General features: G+C 39.8%; 1 protein-coding gene across 1 annotated transcript in view; it reads left to right on the top strand.

Moving 5' to 3' along the window:
• Positions 1–20,942, top strand: part of megf10 (multiple EGF-like-domains 10) — a 41,128-nt gene that overhangs the window by 3,245 nt on the left and 16,941 nt on the right. Inside the window, exons 3-5 of the mRNA XM_053340516.1 lie at positions 14,510–14,756; positions 16,106–16,226; positions 17,698–17,834. Of these exons, the coding sequence (XP_053196491.1) occupies positions 14,510–14,756; positions 16,106–16,226; positions 17,698–17,834 (505 nt within the window). The remainder of the gene's footprint in view (positions 1–14,509; positions 14,757–16,105; positions 16,227–17,697; positions 17,835–20,942) is intronic.

The raw sequence follows: 20,942 nt of genomic DNA, 5'->3' as shown, positions 1-20,942 counted from the left end.
GCTTCTTTACACTCCACTACATCTGAAAGTTAGTTCCCCCCAAAAAAGTTGTAATCTGTCATTTTTATGTTGCCTGCTTTCAAGGTGGTGGGTCTAACATAACATAAGCCTGTCTGAAGGCAGACCAGGAGGATGAGAGTACACATGTAGAGGCATGAGACTGACGTGCTGCAGATGATAGCAGAGAGACTGTGATGGACAGTGGATAATAACTCTCATCCCTGACCTATTTTAGTTTAGTTTTTGTCTTCGTCCATTTTTAATCTAAATGAACCAAAACCAAGCTCAGTGCACAGTTATATCTTCAGTGTTTATATTTCTGTAAGCCAACAAGATACCAGTGGTGCCATGGTAGTTGAGTCCTTACCATAAGGGTTAACCCCCCCCGCCCCCGCCCCACAGAACACATCTTAAAACAAACAAACCAGATACTTTACTGTGCACTTTTTAACTTGTGCTTCCTTACTGTGCTTTGGCAAAGCTCAACGGACACTTCAGACTGACATCATCATTTAATTGAATTAGGCTGCACAGTGTCTCATTTACAGTTCTTTCTTTCATTCAGACATCAACATGATCAATGACACACTGTCTCTGCAGCCGCCGTCCACCAGCTGCCACTTTTAACTTTTTGCCAGCTGTGAATTTCCGTAACACATTGCATTATGGGACAACGGTGTCTGTCAACAAGACATTTAGCCATCACTTTTTCTCATGTATGAACATTCTCTAAAAAGCCACTTCCTGTGAGATAATGTCACTACAGTTGGTTCATGTTTACTAGCTCAGATGGTCTCTGAAGCTTTCAACCAGAGGATTCTGAGATTTAATGTGGGACACACATTGGCTGTGTTGTGAGGCTTTGTGCCATTTGACATCAGTTGGAGCGCTGTAGCACACACCAAATGGAGTGGAAGAAGTAATGGAAGTTTAATAGACAGGATGTATATGTCTGGGGTGAACATAGGGCTGATTGCTCCACACACTGATGCTGGGGGAAAAAAGAAAGGTCTGTATCTTGACAGGTTGATGCATGTCAACCCTTGATGATGTGAGCCAAGATACAGTTGGCCCCAATGTGTCACCTTAACAATGGTCAGCACTTGTTTTTATGATTGTTTGTACTGGTAGAAAGACTTTTGGATTTAATTGTAAAGTGTCTCATGAACTGTTGTCATTACTTCTTTAATGAGATGCGTCTCTGGCATCACATCAAAGCACATGTGTATCACATAACAATGGACAGTGAGAGATTCATATTAAAGTAGACCAGGATAGTTTTGAAGTGGCAGGAATTAGTTTAAGTTTTTAGGCATCCAGAAATAAAAGTTGTTTACTATTTATTCTTCTTCATAGCCAATGTTAGGTACCTGCTGAAATCTGTGTGGAAAGATCTGTATCTCTTTTATAAAAAAGAAAAAGGTATGAAAGCCTTTGTACGTACGAACATGAGGAGAGAAGTTAGCTATGACCCAATTAGTGTTTCTGTAGGAAACATCCAATCAGTGAGCTTAAAATTCTGTCACATGTGCATAACTGTTGCCTATTTGTTACAGAGAGAAAAAAAAGTTTGATTTGGTGGAGTGAGCAAAATTGTGGGATTGTTCTGACTTATTATTGATTAAGCATCAATTTAGTGTTCTTTCAGTTCTTGGTCTGGATAAAAGAAGAAAATATAATATATAATTCTGCTGGTTAGTTCTGGTCAAGTTCAGCATTGATGTTACACAGACTGACAGACTAATGCTACCTATTATGTGTCACCAAGACCTCACAATGATAAACTATAAACTGTGTAGACAGCTGGATAACATATTCAGCAGTTAAACTTGGGGTACATCTGTTTGGTCTATGTGATGTATTTTTGTATTAAATTAGATTTAACACAAAACTGTGGACGTTCAGTCTTTATATAAGCATCTGTGGACAAAGCTGGGGAAGTCCTCTCTTCTCATGTGTCTGATTGCTGGGCCATCGTCTCATCATCACTTGACACTTCAAAGGTCCCAGACTTCAGATCAGCAAATGACCTCAGGCTAACATTAGCGCTGCATATTTGCTGCAGTTGTAGCATCCACTCATCAACACATTAAGACTGTTGTTTGTGTTTGGGGCCTTGAAACATGAGCTATTTTGTTCATACCAAACCTCCACTCAGTGTTTGTGGGAGGTTATTTTTGTGTCTGCTTATGAGTCTGTGAATGTGTCTCCATGCAGGCCTATATGCTGATATGCATGAGGAGCCCACAGGGTGTGCCCCTGCTGTCTTCAGTTTCAGCCTGTAATAAAGGAGCTTATTGTTGTGTCTGGGCCCCGGGGCTCCCCTGGGCCCCACTAGGCCTGGCCTGTCTGTCTGCTCTCATACAGTATACACAGCACTTGTCTATAAAAAAAGTTTTTCTTGTCAATAGGAATTTAATGAAAGAATGAATGACTTGGAAACTTGATGCTTAAAGTGAGACTATGTAACATTTGCTGAGCAGCAGCAACAGTAGCCTCTGCCCCCACACGAGACATCTGCTTTTAAAGCATCATAACATCATAACTAAAGCATAAAATCAGTCCACTTAATGAGTTTTCCGACAAGTAATATGTTACAAGCGCCATCATCTTCACATATTGCAGAACATACAGTCTGATGGCTGCTAGCATGTAACTCGTAGATAACCATATAAGTTCGAACTGGTGTGATGGCAAACCAATGTACAACCAAAATTCACCAAAGAGCTTATAAATAAATTAAAACAATGTGGATGTGTCTGTGTGGGAAATGTTTGGTCTCTATTAGTTGTAAATGTGACACCAATAAACCAAGTTATGCTGGACCAAGATGTCTAAATTAGGAACATTAACATGCTGGGTTATTGTACCTCAGCAGTGTGAGGTAACCAGGTTAGAAAGAAATTGTTTTTTTTCTCCCTGTGGATAGAGAAAATATCAAAAGTGACCTTCTTGTTTTCCATCCTTCTTTTTGAGCTGAATTGTACCATTCTCTCTCAACACTGTCAACAGTGTCCTCTCATGATGCCAACTGTCAAACTCCAGATGAAAGAAGCTCTGAGTTGATAAAGATGTTGATACACTTGCTCACCTGTGCCCTCACATTAATATTAGTATCACAGCAGCAACAAGTGATTTTCAACTGGTTTTGCTCTGTGATTTGTGTTGAACATCTCACCCTCCTTGTCAAAAATCAGCATATTTCTATTTTACTTTACTACATTTTACTACAGGATAAATAGTAAATAAACATAATTCTACAGCTCATTAAAACTTTATGTGCTCCTCGATCTCAGTGGTTCTCAGCATGAAGCCCATTGGTTCCTACAGAAGACATTAATGTTTAAAAAACTGCTCACAAATATATGTTTTCATTTTTTTTAAAGTCCATAATTTCCTAAAACCAAACGTTAAAATGGTGCATTTGTCGAGGAGTATTTTCAGCAGCTGATTATTGGTGCTCCAGTGATTATTGCTGGCAGCAGTGTGTGGGAATGAGTCAAAATAAACTACAGTGTGTGTTCACCCAGTACAACAGTGAGGCTCATTGATGTGCTTTGACACAGATGAATAGGATGTATCAGGATTTGGATACACATACATAGTTGTTAATATCTGTTCACTGTAAGAAAAATATCACCAGAATTATCCTTAAAGTGACACTCACTGGCTTGTTGTACCTCAAATATGTTCTCACATGTTGACCCAAAACCATCTAAGTAGAGTAACTGATTTTAAAAATGGATTTCTATGCATCTAACTTTAGCTCCATACAGATCACCATGCACATCATCCTGTCTGCTAACTAGCATGTTGTTTCTGAGCTCAGTGTCTAATCTCTTCCTTCCCATTAACCACTGGTCTGTAATTAATTAGTCAGTCCAGTCAATCCACAGATCAATACCAGGCGTTGGCTCACACAGACCACCCTGGCAGAGCCCTGTCACACAGCATCAGAGTATGATACACTGATAGCTGCTGATTCCACTGTTCATGTCTGAGAACTGTGGAGGATGTTCTCAGACAGAGACTTTGTAATTATTTAATACTGTTGATTTATTGTGGACGTTGGGGGGGTGGGGGGGGGGGGGGGGGGGGGGGTGGAGAGGATTTCATTATACAGTGTGTGTATCAGCTGTATTAGGTCAGTGAGTCACTGTGCATTCCTCATCCCCCTTTTTGTAATATGTCTTTAATTTCCTCAAGAGCCTCCTAAGAGTCCCATGTATTGTAACTGTGTTTTACAGGTCAGCGGGCACCAACAATAGGTCTGAGGATCAATTTAGGGGCCAAGAACAGGAAATGGGGGATGACTGCACTCAGAGGGAAGCAGGAATAATAGGAGACAATTGTGTGGTAGGAAATGACTTGGGGCAATGGAGCTTGTGATTTAGTACACATGATAACAACACAAGATGCTCAGGAGGCTTCAAGTTCAGCTGTGAAAATATAGCAGCAACAACAACATATACTGTATATCTCAGAGAGTCTTTGCATAAAATCCCCTTCTTACCAGTGTTAGTCAATAGACATACAATCATTCAATCAATCAATCAATCAAAGACAATCATTACTTTGTCATGTTTTTTTTGTAAATGTCATCAGTCTTTATGTTATAGTTTTTATATAACACTGCACTGTATAGTGTCTAATCTGAATGACAAATAAAATCTATCTTATCTTATCTCATCTTAATCAGACTTCTCAATAGAAAGATAGTGTGTCACATCCAGTTGTAACTTCCTTATATATAGTCTGTTGGAATTGACGAGATAAGAAACTCAGAGATTTAGAGTAAGTTTTTTCTAAAAAAAGTACTTCAAGCCTGAGAGTGAAAGATGAACTCAACTCAAAGACATTTTAGACCTGTTTTAAAAGTCTAGTCTAGGGTACGGATGTCCAAACTATTCCATAAAGGACCATGTGGCTGCAGGTTTTCATTCCAACTAAGCCGGAGCACACCAGACTCATGTGCCCTTTATTGGAACAAAAACCTGCAGGCTCACAACCCTTTATGGAATAGTTTGGACATGCCTGGTGTAGGTTCTGTGATGAGGAAGGCTGTTCCAAAAGCATGGTGCAACCCCATGGTGATGGAGGGCTGGAGGAGAAAGCTGCTGGCAGATCTGAGGTTTATGGTGTGATCAGTTGTAGGTGGAGAGGAGCATGTTCATTGATGGAGTTATATGTAAGTAGCAGGATTTTGTAGTTAACCCTGAAACAGAAGGGAAACCATTGTAGTGAAAACAGACTTGGTGTTATATGTTCATGTTTTAACACTCTCATCAGGATCCTAGCATTGCTGCTCTGGCTGTACTGCAGTATTTGGATGCTCCTGCTGGTTATCTCTGTGAATAGCTCATTGCAGCAGTCCAGTCTAGATGAACCAACAGTCAGATGAGGGTCAAGCAATTATATAAACAATATTTACAATAAAAAACATGTGTACACATATGTTTTTATGTATTTATTTATTTATTTATTTGATCTGAGTATGAGAAAACCCAATTGTTGGCATTATTTACTTTCCGGTCCATACATTTCTAACACACAGATGTCAGAATGATCAGTGATAGGTGAGAATCACATCAGATTTTTTTGCCCATCAACTTTATTGTGAATTCTGCCACATGTACAGGACATATAGGGGATTTAAATGACGTTTCTCTCAGACCCTCAGTGAGGTAAACAACAATAAAATAAATACATCTACAACAAGAGTGCAACTAAAAAGTAAAACACATTTTAAATAACTGTTGTAAAGTGTCAAGTACTTTACAGCATGTTTATATATTTAAGTTAATTTACAAAGTAGTGCAAATGGTTTGAGACAGATCGTACCTGTGCAAAGGGAGCAGCAGGTTTGCACATACAGTACAAGGAAAATGCAAGTACCACAAAATAAGTGATGTATAAATGAAAGATGCTGTTGAATTTACAGAAATATTGTACATGATATTGACAGTGTTTACAGTATGAGTTCAACAGTATAAGCAGTACATGTAATCATCAAATCAAATGCAATAGAAAAGCGCTTTATATATATTATGTATATATACAGTATATGTACTAGCAGTGTTATTTCTTTCTCATGGTTTCAGTTTGTATCATGTGAACTTCCAACCAGACTCTTGTGTGTGTGTGTGTCTGTTCTCTTGCTTCTAAATTCAGTCAGCTCTTTTTCTTCTGCCTCTGTTCAGTTCTTTCAACACCTACAGTATCCTACTGCCCCCAAACACACTCCTCATGTTCAGTCTAGTTGCACAAAAAATATTTAAACAGATGCTGTGTATTTTACACTCTAATGCACTTTGTAGATGTAAAAGACCACATTTCTGTATATTGTCATGACTAAATGAAGATAACAGAAACCCACAGCGAGGGAGGAAAAAAGAAAAAAGAATAAATGAATCCCTCACCTCTCTTAAAGTTCAACTGTAGTTGTTTTAATTTCCATATACAGCATGGAATATCTCTGCTTTGTTGTCACATGGCAACAGATGTTCTTTATTGCATCATTATTAATATAGTAGTCTACTTTTTGATGTCAGGTATCACTTGAAACTGTTGCATTGACGACATAAAGCAGCACTGATAGCAGCAGCAGCACAGATACTTACAGTAGTTCCACACATACATCAAGTTTTGGGTCTCACAAGAGAGATTAAATAGAGACTGAGATATCCTGACTTTTAGTTCCAAAAACACTGGATTTTACATTTCCCATAATGCAACTCAGTAGCATCTTTCATTTATTCACCCTTGCTTTGTATTTCAAATTCTCATACATCTCTAATTTGTAAACACAGGCTATCTCTGATAAGTGTATAGTCATGCCCAGCCTGAGATACCACTGATGACATAACATATGACATCATCAGGTTTTTCAGATTCAACAAACCTCATAGCAACAGAAAACATTATACAACTGTTTTCACAGGCTGAGCAGGACTATGAAACTGATGGAGTGACCCTTTAAAGATACACTGCTTGACATTTTGTACTGTGTGCAGCTTCAAGAAGCAAACCCATCATTCCTGTAAAGCATGCTATCCCCATGCAAAGACACTGTTGATTGGTGGGATAGTTTCATTGTACTACGCCATTAAAACTGTGGAGGAGGACACACATTCCCACTTAGTGTGGAAAACTTGAGGGACGCTACAGATGTTTTTTCTCACCAGGAATCCTCCATATCAGTGTGAAAGGCGTTTTCTGTTCCCATGAGCACACCATGCCTGGTAGACTGGGTAATCACTAAATAGATGGAAAAACATCTCAGTCCCAATCCCTCCCCAGTGTGGAGGGTCAGAGCTGAGCCAACTCTCAACAACTGGCAGCTCAAATTACTGGCTCACCACTTTTCCTTTTGTGACTGACTCATTTGCCCAAAGAAATCTCACTTGGTGTGGAGGTGTGAAGAAGCTTTTAACATTTTATGACTTGGTGTGTCTGCCTGGATTCATATGAAGACACATGTATGAAGAAGTTACACTACTTATCTAGTTTTGTTCACCACTGTAGATAATGGCAGATGAAGGATAACATTATCAGGTCTACATTATGAGGATTTTTTATCCAGTAGAATAAAAAGCATGCGATCGTGCCTCAACTGAGTTGCATCCAGCCTTGTGACCATCACCGCGCAGTCTTTTTTGTTCACAGCCATCTTAAACAGGCCGATGAAAGAGACCAGTCTGTTCTCCGTCGAGCGGATGAGGAGCCCCAAGCTCCTGGAGTTTGGCCTTCCTTCAATCTAGGTCAGATTTCACAAAGGTACCAGGATGCCAGACTTGAATGCAGGAGGGTTTTACATGTGCATCTTAGTATCTCTAATCTCCTCCTCCTCTTTGTCTCCTCCCCCACCCCCAATCCTGGCCACTGTTTGTCACACAGGGCCAGACCGCCTGGGGAAAAGGAAGTATGCACTTTCTGTCAGGTCAGAATGAAGCAGGCTAATGCAGGAGGAATAAAAGGAGCCTGTTAATCACTTGAACAGCTTCAGAATGGTGGACTGGTTAGAGATGGCTGTGTTACTCTGCATGCTAGGCACATAAACACCAGACTGTGTTTATGTGCTAGAAGAGAGGAGGCTGCTCTCTAAGGAAATCCATAGTTATTTATACAAAAATGCCTTCTTTATGGTACTATTTATATGAATTATTATGTGCTGTGTGGGCAATTATTTTTACAATAATGCAAGTGACCAAAACCAATATAAAATAAGTCATAAAGAAATCTATACTTAAGGTCCTCTGAATGGCTTTTTTCCAGAGCTTTCACTCTGTTCTTGCTGATAGCAGATATCATCAATTAAGTCCAGGAGATCAGAAGAAGTGAGTGAGAGTAGAAGGAACTTTTCTCAAATAAAACTCAACCCATTAACAGTGAGCCAAAACTTGACTAGTACAATGGATCAAATGACGTGATGTGAAATATCCCTTTTCATTTACTAATTAGTATAAAACATGAAATACAGTGAATTAAAACTAACTGTACTAACTGGTCAGGAGATTTTTTTCTTATTTTCAGTTCATTGGTTTGATTTTGCTGTCTGGTTCAGTCTGCTGTACATTACCTGCCCAGCGCCAGAGACTAGCTGGTGAACACAGTGGAGCATTTAGCAGCTAGAACTAGATATTTTTCTCAGGAGATGGTGGAGACCAAACCAGAACTGAAATGAGAGTCTCAATCCAACTCTTTTAATCTAAGAGTTGGACTTTGATTAAAAAATGCAGCTTTGCTTATGAAGGGAAAACTGTGGCATCGTTATGGTGTTTCATTTGTTTCAAAACCTGCATACATAAAAACCAGGCGTGTGCACGTTAAACAAGTGCACACAATAGTACCCACGAGTAGAAAACCATCTTCACAAGGGAGCAGTTCTGTTCTGTTCTGTGTGCACAAATCCAGACATGCTGGCTCATAGTTTAACACTCGTTCACTCTTCTAATGAACTTTTGAGACTTTGTTCACAGGGATAGAATAGACAGTCCACTCCTTTGATTGGTAAGGAGAATATTGACCATGACCTTTGATTGGCTGTTTGGTTTGAAGACTGACACAGTTGAAGACAGACAGTTGCCTGAGACAACAAAGGCAAACATAAATAATGTTATTTATCAGCTGATAAATAAGTTTGTTTTTTACCACTTACACTCACGAAAAAGTGTTTGATATCATAGCAAAAGCTTCATCACTGTTTAAATCCACTGTCAGGTTTATGAAATCTTGCTTATGAAAACACAAAAGGGATGATTTTACTTTTATCTTTCCATTCAGACCACATTAGACCAAGTCCAGGTCAAAACCACTCTAGTTAGACCTGTCAAATCTGGACTAGATTACAGAAGAGAGTGCAGCCATTCAACCAGTTTTAGAGGCATATGGCCATTTCCACTATACAGTTCCAGCACGACTCGACTTGGTTTTTTGCGTTTCTTCTAGGGATAGTACCTGGTACCTGCTACTTTTTTAGTACCTGCTCTGCTGAGGTTCCAAGCGAGCCGAGCCGATACTAAATGTGACGTCAACATACTGCCGGCCACTGATTGGTCAGAGTCTTCACTGGTAGAGCCGTCCCACACAAGAATCAAACCCGGCATTTTTAAATACCGTCAACAGCGTTACAGTCATACGTTTCTCTTCTCTTGCTTTGTGTGTGACAGAAAGCCACATACAGCAGCAAGTACACCACTGCCTCCATGTCCTCCATTGTTTATGTGTTTGTGTCGAGTATAAAACGAAGTCACGGCAGGATCGCGGATCCGTGCTATGACGACCCCGCCCACGTTGAGTAGGTACTTTTATGTAATGGAAAAGGTCTGTCCTGGACTTCTTATATACAGTCTATGGTCCTGGAACGGTGTAGAGTCGAGTCGTGCTAGAACTGTATAGGCTAGCGGGAAAAGCGCCAATAGTGTGTTGCTGTGTTTAAATGAAAAAGTATAATGAGGCCATGTCTTCATTTTGTACTTTTATATGATGCATGCATACATTTAATTAGAGAGAGAGACTCCTGAAATATTGCAAATGAAGTTCACATGAACAATCATAGAATATGTAATGCAAGGATTACAAAAGTTTTATCTGTATTGACATGTGAAATATTACAGTCAGTATGCCTTTAGTTCCAGTGGCAGTCTTACATTTGGTTCAGGGCTACTTAGATGTTTCTACCTCGCCTCTCTCTCTCCGCTGCGGCTCATGAAGTGGCAGAACATCTGTCCTCTGCACTTCCCGTAGACACTATATTAAACACATATCCAGAAGGAAAGGCACATATAACCATAAACCACAGTGACACCATCACTGCAATCACTTAGTTTTAATGCAGCTGCAATGTGTATAGTCTAATCAGAGCAGTGAAACCACAATCAGCTGCAGAGGTCAGTCACAGCCTGCAGGGTACCACAGAACACATGGGAAAGTTTTCATTATTTAGCACACAGAGAAATGAAGTTCTGAAAACCTAAAGCTAGCTGCTGTTTGTGGCTTGAGATTAGCTTTGAGATGAAGACACTGTGGATTGACTATTGGAAAGGTGATCAAACATACTCTGTAACTGTTTGTTCAGTATTAACGTTCATTCTTCACCTTAGAAATGATAATTTAATAAAAATAACACACACACACTGGCTTTGTGGAGTTTATTTGGATCTTAGGATCCACCCCAAGTTAGTCACTGAGATCTGGAAGAAAAGAGGAAGGTTGTAAAGAAACATTCAGGTTAGTGAACTTATCTGGAAGAGAAAACAAAGATGAAAGATGAAATTCCCACTTCCTGCTTCAACTTTGACCTACTCTACTCACTTTAGCATGTAGAATGGGTTATTATATGAATATGTACAGCATTGATGTTTGGACTGTGATCTTATCCATCACCACAATAATAACTTCCAAATAAAATGGTTTACTGTTGGTTTGTTTACAACCTGTCTGATTATGTAACTGCTCGAGCAGTCAAATGTCTTTATAGTGATGCTGCCGTGTTCCCAGATCACACGTCTTTCGTATCAGAGAATAGGATCTTTTGAATTGGGAAGAGGCTATTTTCTTATAATCAGGAGTGTATCAGCTGGTTGCAAGTGTCATGCAGGCTTAGAGGTGTTTGTTTGCTATGTATGAGAAGGCAGATTTATAAAGGTAGGGTCATCCAAATATGTCCGACAGACAAAATGAAACTATCCTCATGTTGGGATATCTGTCCTCTGAGACCATGACTTAGAATTCAACTTTCATGTCAGTGGATAATCCTGCTTCTCTGTAGTTGTGTCCAGGAGAAGAAGAGATTTGGAGGCAGTATCATCATCAATCTTTTCCAAATGAATAACATATGTACTGTATGTGGCGACTAGTCCAAATTATGCAAAGTCAAAGAAACATCAAACTCCAATATAATGGTCTGAAATTCTGAAATTCTTCAGTGTAACAGGCTGAGCTGCGCCTTAAGCATATTTTTTCTTCATTCTTTTTGGTTTGCATTTTCGGCAGCTATTTGCGTAAAAAGTTCTAATAAAAGCACATTACTGCTGTACACTATAGTCATGTAGAATTTAGTGGGTGGGAACTTTACAGGAATGTTCTGTCACTCAGTCCTCTCAGCTGTTATGTCTCCATAGCAGAGTAGGATCTTGATAGGACCCACTGGACTCTAATCATTCTGCAACAGTTTCGATCGTTGCATAATCGTTGTGCGACATTTTTGAACATGGCGTCACCTAGGCGATGCATAACAATACCTAATCAGCACCAAGTCAACCTCAAGCCCCACCCAGGAATTTTTTTCGGGGCCGCACAGAGTACCCAGAGTACCCCGAGGCAGGGTCTCGTTTTGCCCCCGTAAAAGATCCAGTTGATTGTCCTTCGGTGGCGTTTCCTGCTATGGAGACATGTGCCAACGGTCAAGGCCCTGTAAAATGACCCCAAAGTTCCGGCAGTGGAGACAGCCCTTATGTGCCCAGCGCCACATAGAGGACAGACACAGTTACACCACATCCTGACATACAGCGAGCGAGCAAACCGAAACTGTCCTGATATGCAGAGTGAGGATTTTATCACGAGTATATTTCCAAACCAAGCAAATTATTGAGGGGCTAGCTAGCTTGTCAACAGGAAGCAGCGTGTACATCTCAACTAATAAGAAGTGTTTAGGGGTGGGACACGGCTGCAAAATTTCGTGCCTTTTTCTTGCTCGCTCGCTCGCGTCGCTGTATGTCAGGAAGCAATGTTAGAGACGAGCTGGTGAACATAGTGGAGCATGTAGCAGCTAGAGACAGATATTTCTCTCAGGAGTTGTTGGAGATCAAATGTTGCTTTGCTGAAGGGCAACTTGTTTTCTAACATGTTGGCTACAATAACAACTAACAAAAGTTCATATGTCAGTTTTGTCTTCAAAGCTTGATCTGCTGCCCCTAAGTGACCAAAAAATAATACATTTTATCTTTAACTTAAATAGCAGGCTATTAAATAAAACTAGTATGGCATTAAACATGGACATGGAATGAAGACAACAAGAGCCCACACAGTTAATGTTGCTATTACATTTCCCACAAACACATCTTTGGACCATCATCTTCATAGACTTTATAGTTTGTAATTGGAGTTTGTGTGAGCTTTTCAATGGAATCAATTCAAGTATCAAACATCAGTTGACTACAGAACCACATAGGATAAAAATCCCCTGTCTTAACTGTCAATTCCTCTATTTTTTCCTGGTGAAAATTCTCAGTTTTCCCTAACTTAATATAGACCTCCATGACGTAGAGTCCCATAATGAAAGGTCTGGCAGTCACTGTAAACCGTCCTGACTCCCTTTATTTGTCCCCTAGTCATTGCCTGTGGCCTCCTGACGCGTTCTCTTCATGATTAAAGACATCTAAAATAAACATGCTGTATAACACATTCTCAGGTTTACCAGTTTACTGTGGCTACACATGGAGAAGCTCCCATGCTGCAAGTGGTGATGGGAAGGCCAGATACATGACAGAGCTGGCTGGTGTGGAAGAGGTGTGGTCTGATTAAGGCTCAAACCCGAGGTTAATGAGGTGGTTTCAGGTCACAGACAGTCCAGCCACACAGTAATTGAGATTGTAGAATCAGATGTTTTTCATGTCAGTGATGAGGAGCAGGCTTTGGTTTCAACCTCCACAGTTTGTTGATTTTGTTGATGATGTGGTGACACACAGCTCATTGTCAAATCTCAGTTTGATTCATGGACTTCTATGTTTGAACTCATTTCTATATGAGGTAAAAATAGAGGTAAGTATACAAAATGAAAATGTTTTGTCATAATTTTCTGTTGGATGTGGTAAAATTGTATAAAGCGCTGATACATCACAAACTTATGAATCACAGTATGTTGGAACATTCTATTTTTTGTGTCCAATGAGTAATGAGTAATGAGTAATGAGCATGAGTAATACATACACCCAAACATGCAATGAATTGATCTACTATGTATTGTGTGTGTATCAAAGCCTGATATAGCTTATATATAGCTTATCCCTCTGTGTCATAGAGTTCTGTTGTTGTCCAAAAACTATTAAAAACATATCAATGAGTCACACTGTTGCACTGGATGTGCCTTCATCACCATGAACACACACACGCACACGCACACGCACACACACACACACACACACACACACACACACACACACACACACACACACACACACACACACACACACACACACACACACACACAGAGTTTATTTGGACTCAATTCCACACACCACCTGCTGCCAGAAATACTCACTAGAACACCAAATGTAGATTAATCCAATACTGAAAATAGGCCCACATTCACTGAGCAGCTGTTTTAGAAAATGACTGAGGTTTTTCTTTTTCTATTTATTCTTACAAAAAAAACAAAAAAACAAAAACAATATATTTGTGAGTCATTTATAAATATTTCATCTTTGTCTGAAACAAACTGGGTTGGTGCTGACTGGGTATAGGGAAGACAAAAACAGACCAAAAAAATCCCAGTCCCAGTCCATGTTATAGTTGTTGAGATCATTTACTGGATGATTAAAACCTTTGACCTGGAATCAACAAAGTTAGTAAGATGCATCAGCAGCATCAGGATCACCTCTACCAAATCTTAAAGCAGTTCAGACCAATCAACAAAACAACTGACTGACCAACACTACCTTTAATCAATAATCAATAATAATATAGAATAGTTGAATTCCGCTGAACTCTGGTGTCCACAAAGCACTTTGAGATGGACCAGTTGGACATGGTCATTGTGTCACTTGGTGAAGACCTGGCTGACAACAGCATCCTGTTTTCAGAGCTTGATGTATTACATAACATGTCATCAGGTGTTGGTGTTTAAAGGCCCCCAAATCAGGCTGAACATGGGTCCCTGGTGTTAACATTTTGTAAGAGGGCTGAATACTGGTATACAAGGACTTAGTTGTAAAGCCTTTTTAAAGGACTTCTATGTTGTTAAAGATGATTAACTAAATCTTGACTCTTCATTCATCTCATCATCATTCAGCTTGTGACAGTAACCACTGGGGTCCACACTGCAGTAACCGATGCCAGTGCCAGAATGGAGCTCTGTGTAACCCCATCACTGGAGCATGTATCTGCACCCCTGGATACAGAGGCTGGCGCTGTGAAGGCCAGTGTGAAGTGGGCACCTACGGTAACGGATGCCAGCAGAAATGCCAATGCCAGAATGGAGCTGCTTGTCACCATGTGACCGGAGAATGCAAGTGCTCACCAGGATACACTGGAGCTTTGTAAGTGTGTGTGTGTGTGTGTGTGTGTGTGTGTGTGTGTGTGTGAGAGAGAGAGAGAGAGAGAGAGAGAGAGAGAGAGAGAGAGAGAGAGAGAGAGAGAGAGAGAGAGAGAGAGAGAGAGAGAGAGAGAGAGAGAGAGAGAGAGAGAGAGAGAGAGAGAGAGAGAGAGAGACAGACAGACAGACAGAGAGAGAGAGACAGAGAGAGAGAGAGAGAGAGAATTTGTTTCTAATCCCAACAGTGACATGAAATTAAATCTTCTCTGTTCCTGTATCCTGTTAGTCCAGTCCACTGTAAGAAAATCCTGTCTTTGGTCCCATTTACACTTTCACATCATTTTACCTCATTTATATCTGGATGAAATCCAGAATTCACTTCCATTTACACTTAGTCATTAACTTACTTCTGTATCAGACAGATCAATGCTAGTAAATCCAGGTTGGGTGCTGGACCTGAAGGTTTTGTTTACCTGCCAAAAAATGCCATAAGAAGAATGAATTGTTCAGCAGTTCAGTTACAACAACAGGCTATCTGAGATAAAGCAGGCCTGTGAAGATTCAATCACAGATTTCTATCTGACTTGCTCCTGATCGATCATCAGTAACAATGACGTCAAGGAATCAAGGTGACTGCAGTTTTTAGAGCCACCTCCTGATCTAACAGCTCATTGTAGGCAACAGTATGATGTTTTATAGAAACTCTTCATTTTATCAGCGATTTCATGGTTTGTACTGTTGAAAACTTTCACAATAAATAAACCTTTATCATCACAGAAAAGATTAATCAGTTCAGTTCAGTTATACCAGACACTGTCAGCACAAAATAACACAAACTGTTGACACATTACTGAAGATTATTGTCTAGTAACCTTTGCTGTGATTATGTGCTCTAACCACTGGACCACCAGGGCATTATTTTTTACAAATATACAGCATCTTAATACCTGATCACACAGAACCTCATAAAAGCAATTATTTGTGTGGGAGTATCGTTATTATATTAGTTTTATAATAGTTTATTATACTATATTATTATTAAATCAAATTTGCTATTAAATCACACCAGAAACAATTGGTTGATTAGTTTGTCAATTATGCTATAAATTAAATATTTTTTGTGATTTGGACCATTTGAGTTTGTCAGCTTAAGTGTTTCACAATTATGTGACATTTTATAGATTAAGTTATAAATCAATTAATTTAAAAAATGTTAATCATTAATGATTGCAGTCCAAATCTCCATGCAACAATAACTAAAAATCAAAGTCTCCCTTTTAAAGATTACACATCTCAAGCTGGTTTGACTGTTGACTGAATAAACTTCACATGTTGTTTTGTTTGTCCTCACAGCTGTGAAGACCTGTGTCCTCCAGGTAAACATGGACAGCAGTGTGAGGAGAGGTGTCCATGTCAGAATGGAGGAGTGTGTCATCATGTGACTGGAGAGTGCTCCTGTCCTGCAGGATGGATGGTACACACACACTCCACACGCACCTCTACTGTTTGTTTTAACCCTTCAGAAGAGCATGTTATTGTCACTGATGTTCTACACCAGTGCACAATGCTATATAGTACTGTACATAACATGACATGAGCTGTGTCACATCAATCAATCAGTCAATCTTTATTTATATAGCGCCAAAATACAATAAAAGTAATCTCAAGGCACTTTACACATCTTTCATTTCCATGTTAGCACACCTACATTCACATATGACTTTTTAAAGGAATACTTCAACATTTCAGGAACATATGCCTATTTGCTTTCCATAAACAATGGTTGCAGTGACTATGTGCAGCTTTTTGGAGTCTCGTTGTCATGGTGAGGTGCTAGAAACCTAAACCTGTCCTCACCATCTGTATCTGGAAACCTGCGCTGTACCCACACACAGTTTTGTTAGCCCAAAAATAGTTCCAGCATGTAAGTCCCCCCAAAACCACAAAGTAGTCTTTATATTACTTTTTGTAAACAAAAGAGATACAACATGTTAATAGAAAATATGAAGACTGGGTGCTGGATCCTCAATGTAGTTAATCATTAAAAAGAGAGACTAAGACAGCATTCCAGTCTGACATTTTAATATTGCAGCCAGCATACAACATGTTAATCAATTAGATGTAGAGGTGTTTGGACACAATCACACAGCTGTTTCAATCTGTTTTCAGTCTTTATGCTAAGTTAGGCTAACCACATCCTGACACACAGACATGAGGCTGATTTCCATGTGAACATCTCACTCTCGGAAAGAAAGGAAATTAGTGTATTTCCCAAAATGTTGAACTATTCCTCTACCACAGTTCTTAATTTATCGTGTGTGTCCTCCACATTCCCATGGCCTTGATGCAGCTGTGAACTGGAGGTCCAGGTTAAGATCGCTCTGTGTTTTAAAGGAGCAGAATTATTGAAACAGTAGTTGTTAGAAATGCTGCAAAAGAAGTGAGCTGAACTGACGGTCTAACATGGTTTAGCAACATGCTGGTCATGAAAGAAGCATCTTAAACATGGTGCACTAGACCTGCAGATAGAGGCATACACCATTAACTGCAAACATACTGCTATCTTCTGATAACATGTCAGTTTGAGCTGAACCAGAGGAGAGAGAATCATGGCATGTGTTAAGGAGGGGACACTCCCTTTAACATGTATGATAATGTTAAAAGACTTAGAGAGATTCAAAAGGTTTCTGATAGACAGTTAGAAAGGCAACAGACATACATCAAAATCAGTATCCTGCATGATGTGATGATGTCCATTACTACAGAGAATCAGAGTTATGGACTAAAACAAAGAATAGAGGATGTACAGTATATCCTGAGATAAGAAAATCAGTAGACTGACTGAAATTGAATACATGTACTGTATAAAACTGAGATTAGGCCTAAAAGTTACTCAGAAAATTGAGAGACTGTATGACTGGTTGTGTTGTTGTTGCTGAGCACAGGGCACAGTGTGTGGTCAGCCATGTCCAGAGGGAAGATTTGGACCGAACTGTTCTCAGGAATGTCAGTGTCACAACAACGGCTTCTGTGTCTCATCCACTGGACAGTGTCTGTGCAGCCCTGGATACACAGGAGAACGGTAAGAGAACCTTTTTACTACACATAGAAGGAATTTAACACCATTCATTATAAAAAGATCTGGACTGTATGCTTGGTTAGAGAATGTCATCCTGTAATCCCACTGTGCTGCACACACAGGATTCAGTTTTTGTGATTTAACACTCATCACATCGCAAAACAAAGAAGTGTGTTGATGATTTGAAATATATCACATTCATCTAACTACACCCTAGTTTTAAGAAGTGCATACTAATAATTATTTTCAAGTAGATTTTTGTTTGTGATGATAAAAAGTGAGAAATGTGTGATGCCCAAAGAAAGACACACATGTGATTAATGATCCAAAACTACTCCTTTCATGTGTAGTTTGACATATATCAGAGGCAGTAGAATATTGATAGTAGTCTGAAGATAAAAGAGTAATATTGGGAAGTAAAACTGGCACTTCTGTGATAAAAAGGCAAATAAAACTGCAGGATGATACTGTTACCATGCTTCAACTTGTTAATAAGGTGACAGTGACACAGTGCATGTTATATTTGTTCAGTCACACTGTCAATACAGCAAGAACTTGAGGGCGGAAATGGTCACATTTTGGTGCTGCTGTCAAGTGGGATGATAATATGGTAAATGGACTGTGGATGGATAGAGCTTTTCTAGTAGTTATGATCACTCAACGCACTTTTACACTACATGTCTCATTCACCCATTCACACACATTGATACACTGATGACAGGAGCTACCACATAGGGTGTTAACCTGCTCATCAAGAGACTAACCAATCATACACATTCCAGCCAGCCAGGAATTGAACCGCCAATTGGAACATTTATTTCCTAGGCTGTGCATACACACTTGCAGGGAAATTACACCCTTTTCTTTTCTTTTTTTAAAACTTACAACCAGGTCAGACTCCTGTGTAGTGGAAATGTATAAGATCATAAAGCTTTCACATGCTGTAGTCAACTGAAATGAGGCAAAAAAAAAACAACAACATGATGTCAAAGTTCTTCCATTGTCAGGTTAATAAATGTGTTTGTGGATTTTAGAGGGTCCACCACAAGATTTACCCCTTTAATTTTGTTTTTTGCACCACATAAAAAAACTACATGACATTTACATTAACAACATTTTATATTACATGTTCATAATATATCCAAGCAATAATGGTGGTGGGGAGGGGGGGGAGGGGGGGGGCAGGTGTGGAGCGGGTCATCCACTAATCGAAAGATCTGCAGTTCGATTCCCGGCTCCTCCAGTCTGCATCTCGACGTGTCCTTGGTTAAGATACTTAACCCCAGTTTGCTCCCAATGGCTCTGCCAACAGTATATACAGTAAATGTACTGTATATGAATGTTAGTCTCCTCCTGATGAGCAGGTTAACACCCTGCATGGTAGCCCCTCTCATCAGTGTGTGAATGTGTGTGAATGGGTGAATGAAACATGTAGTGTTAAAGTGCATTAAGTGGTGGAAGGACTACAGAAGTGCTATATAAGTACAGTCCATTTACCATAATGAAAATGACCATATCATAACCTCTTTTAAACATGCACTTATGCTGGATAATGTTGGTGATATTATAGTTCCTGATTGCAGACTGTCATAGTAATGCACACTTTCCATCTCATCGTCACAGCAAACAATAGAAAGATTTGTCACCATGAACAGAGCTCAGAAAACGCTGATTCATCTCAGCCGTCAACACAGTATGAGACGACCAAAAAGAAGTTAAATGAGACATTGAAAGCTAGCAGGCAACACACACACAATCTCACACACAGGTTCAGGCTGCTTGTAAATCACAGACTGATCTGTCAGTGGAGTCAGACCTGCTGTTTGCACTCTGCTCACGCTCTCACATCAAGAGACTTTACACACAACATCCCATGGGAGTGCAATGAAAACAAAATTCCTGTGAAGGGGTGCCATGGTTAAAATAGTTTGGGAACCACTGAAGTGTAGTTTATCATCCACAAGGAATTTGATTTACTGCTAGGACATGGAATCAGGGACAATAAACATTTTACAATACTCAAACATACATTCTTATATAAAGCCATATGCTCAACAGGATCTGACATAGACCTAAATATTAAAGGATAAATCCTGTCATTTTTAAAAAAGTTTCTTTAACTATCTGCAGATAGCTGTTTAGTCGTATTAAGCACAGTTATTGCACTTGTAGCAGCAGGATTAATAATCCAGGACAGCACAGTCTTTTATAACAATTAAACTTGATCTTAATCTGTAGCTCAGGGAGTTTGAACCTCCCAAATCTCCTCTAAAGATAGTGAAGACATGACCTCGGAGTCCCATTATAAAATGAAACAAACTAAATCCAAATAAAATCATCTGTATCTGCTTAACTCCTCCACATCCTCCAGACCATCATAAAGAGAGAACTCAAGCAGAGAGGCCAGTCAGTGTTTTCACAGACAAATCTGAGCAGAGTGCCACGCAGGGCTTTAGGTCCATATAATTAGCAATATCAGAGAGCACGCACCATATACTTAAGCAGACCAGTGACGAGACAGGAATAGCCCTTCCAAGTGCACTTTTATGAGTAAATAAGGGTTTGAGGGAAGCCGAACGTCACGGTATAGCACTGCTTGAAAATAGGCCGGCCATGCCACACCCGAACCCACTGGAATCCATTAACATGATGGTGAGGGGGGAGGGAGGGGAGAGAGGGGGCATTATCTGCACCTGGACAAGAAACAACACCAACAACTAGGAAACCAATTGATGTATTCATTGGCAGAGTGTTACTGGAAAGTAGATGATAGACGGGAGAGGTTTGAATAAGTTAGATAGTTAAAGTCAGCTGGTATGGATGTAGAGGTGTGTCTGGTGGAAGGGCGGAGGTTTGGTTTTAGCTTTGGTGGAGACGTTTTTTGTTGGACGGCCAAAATAATGGTGTATGTACACTTTCTATCACTTTCTTTTCTTTCATTGTAACATATGCACACGCACACACACACACACACACATGCACGCACACACACACACACACACACACACATGCACGCACACACACACGCATGCAAACACTCATGTATACACATACATGCACGCATGCACACACATGCACACATTTACACACACATACACACATGTACACACA

The sequence above is a fragment of the Scomber japonicus genome, chromosome 19 (assembly GCF_027409825.1).
Source record: "Scomber japonicus isolate fScoJap1 chromosome 19, fScoJap1.pri, whole genome shotgun sequence".
NCBI classification, from domain to species: Eukaryota; Metazoa; Chordata; class Actinopteri; order Scombriformes; family Scombridae; genus Scomber; species Scomber japonicus.
This window is presented reverse-complemented; position numbering and strand designations above follow the sequence as displayed.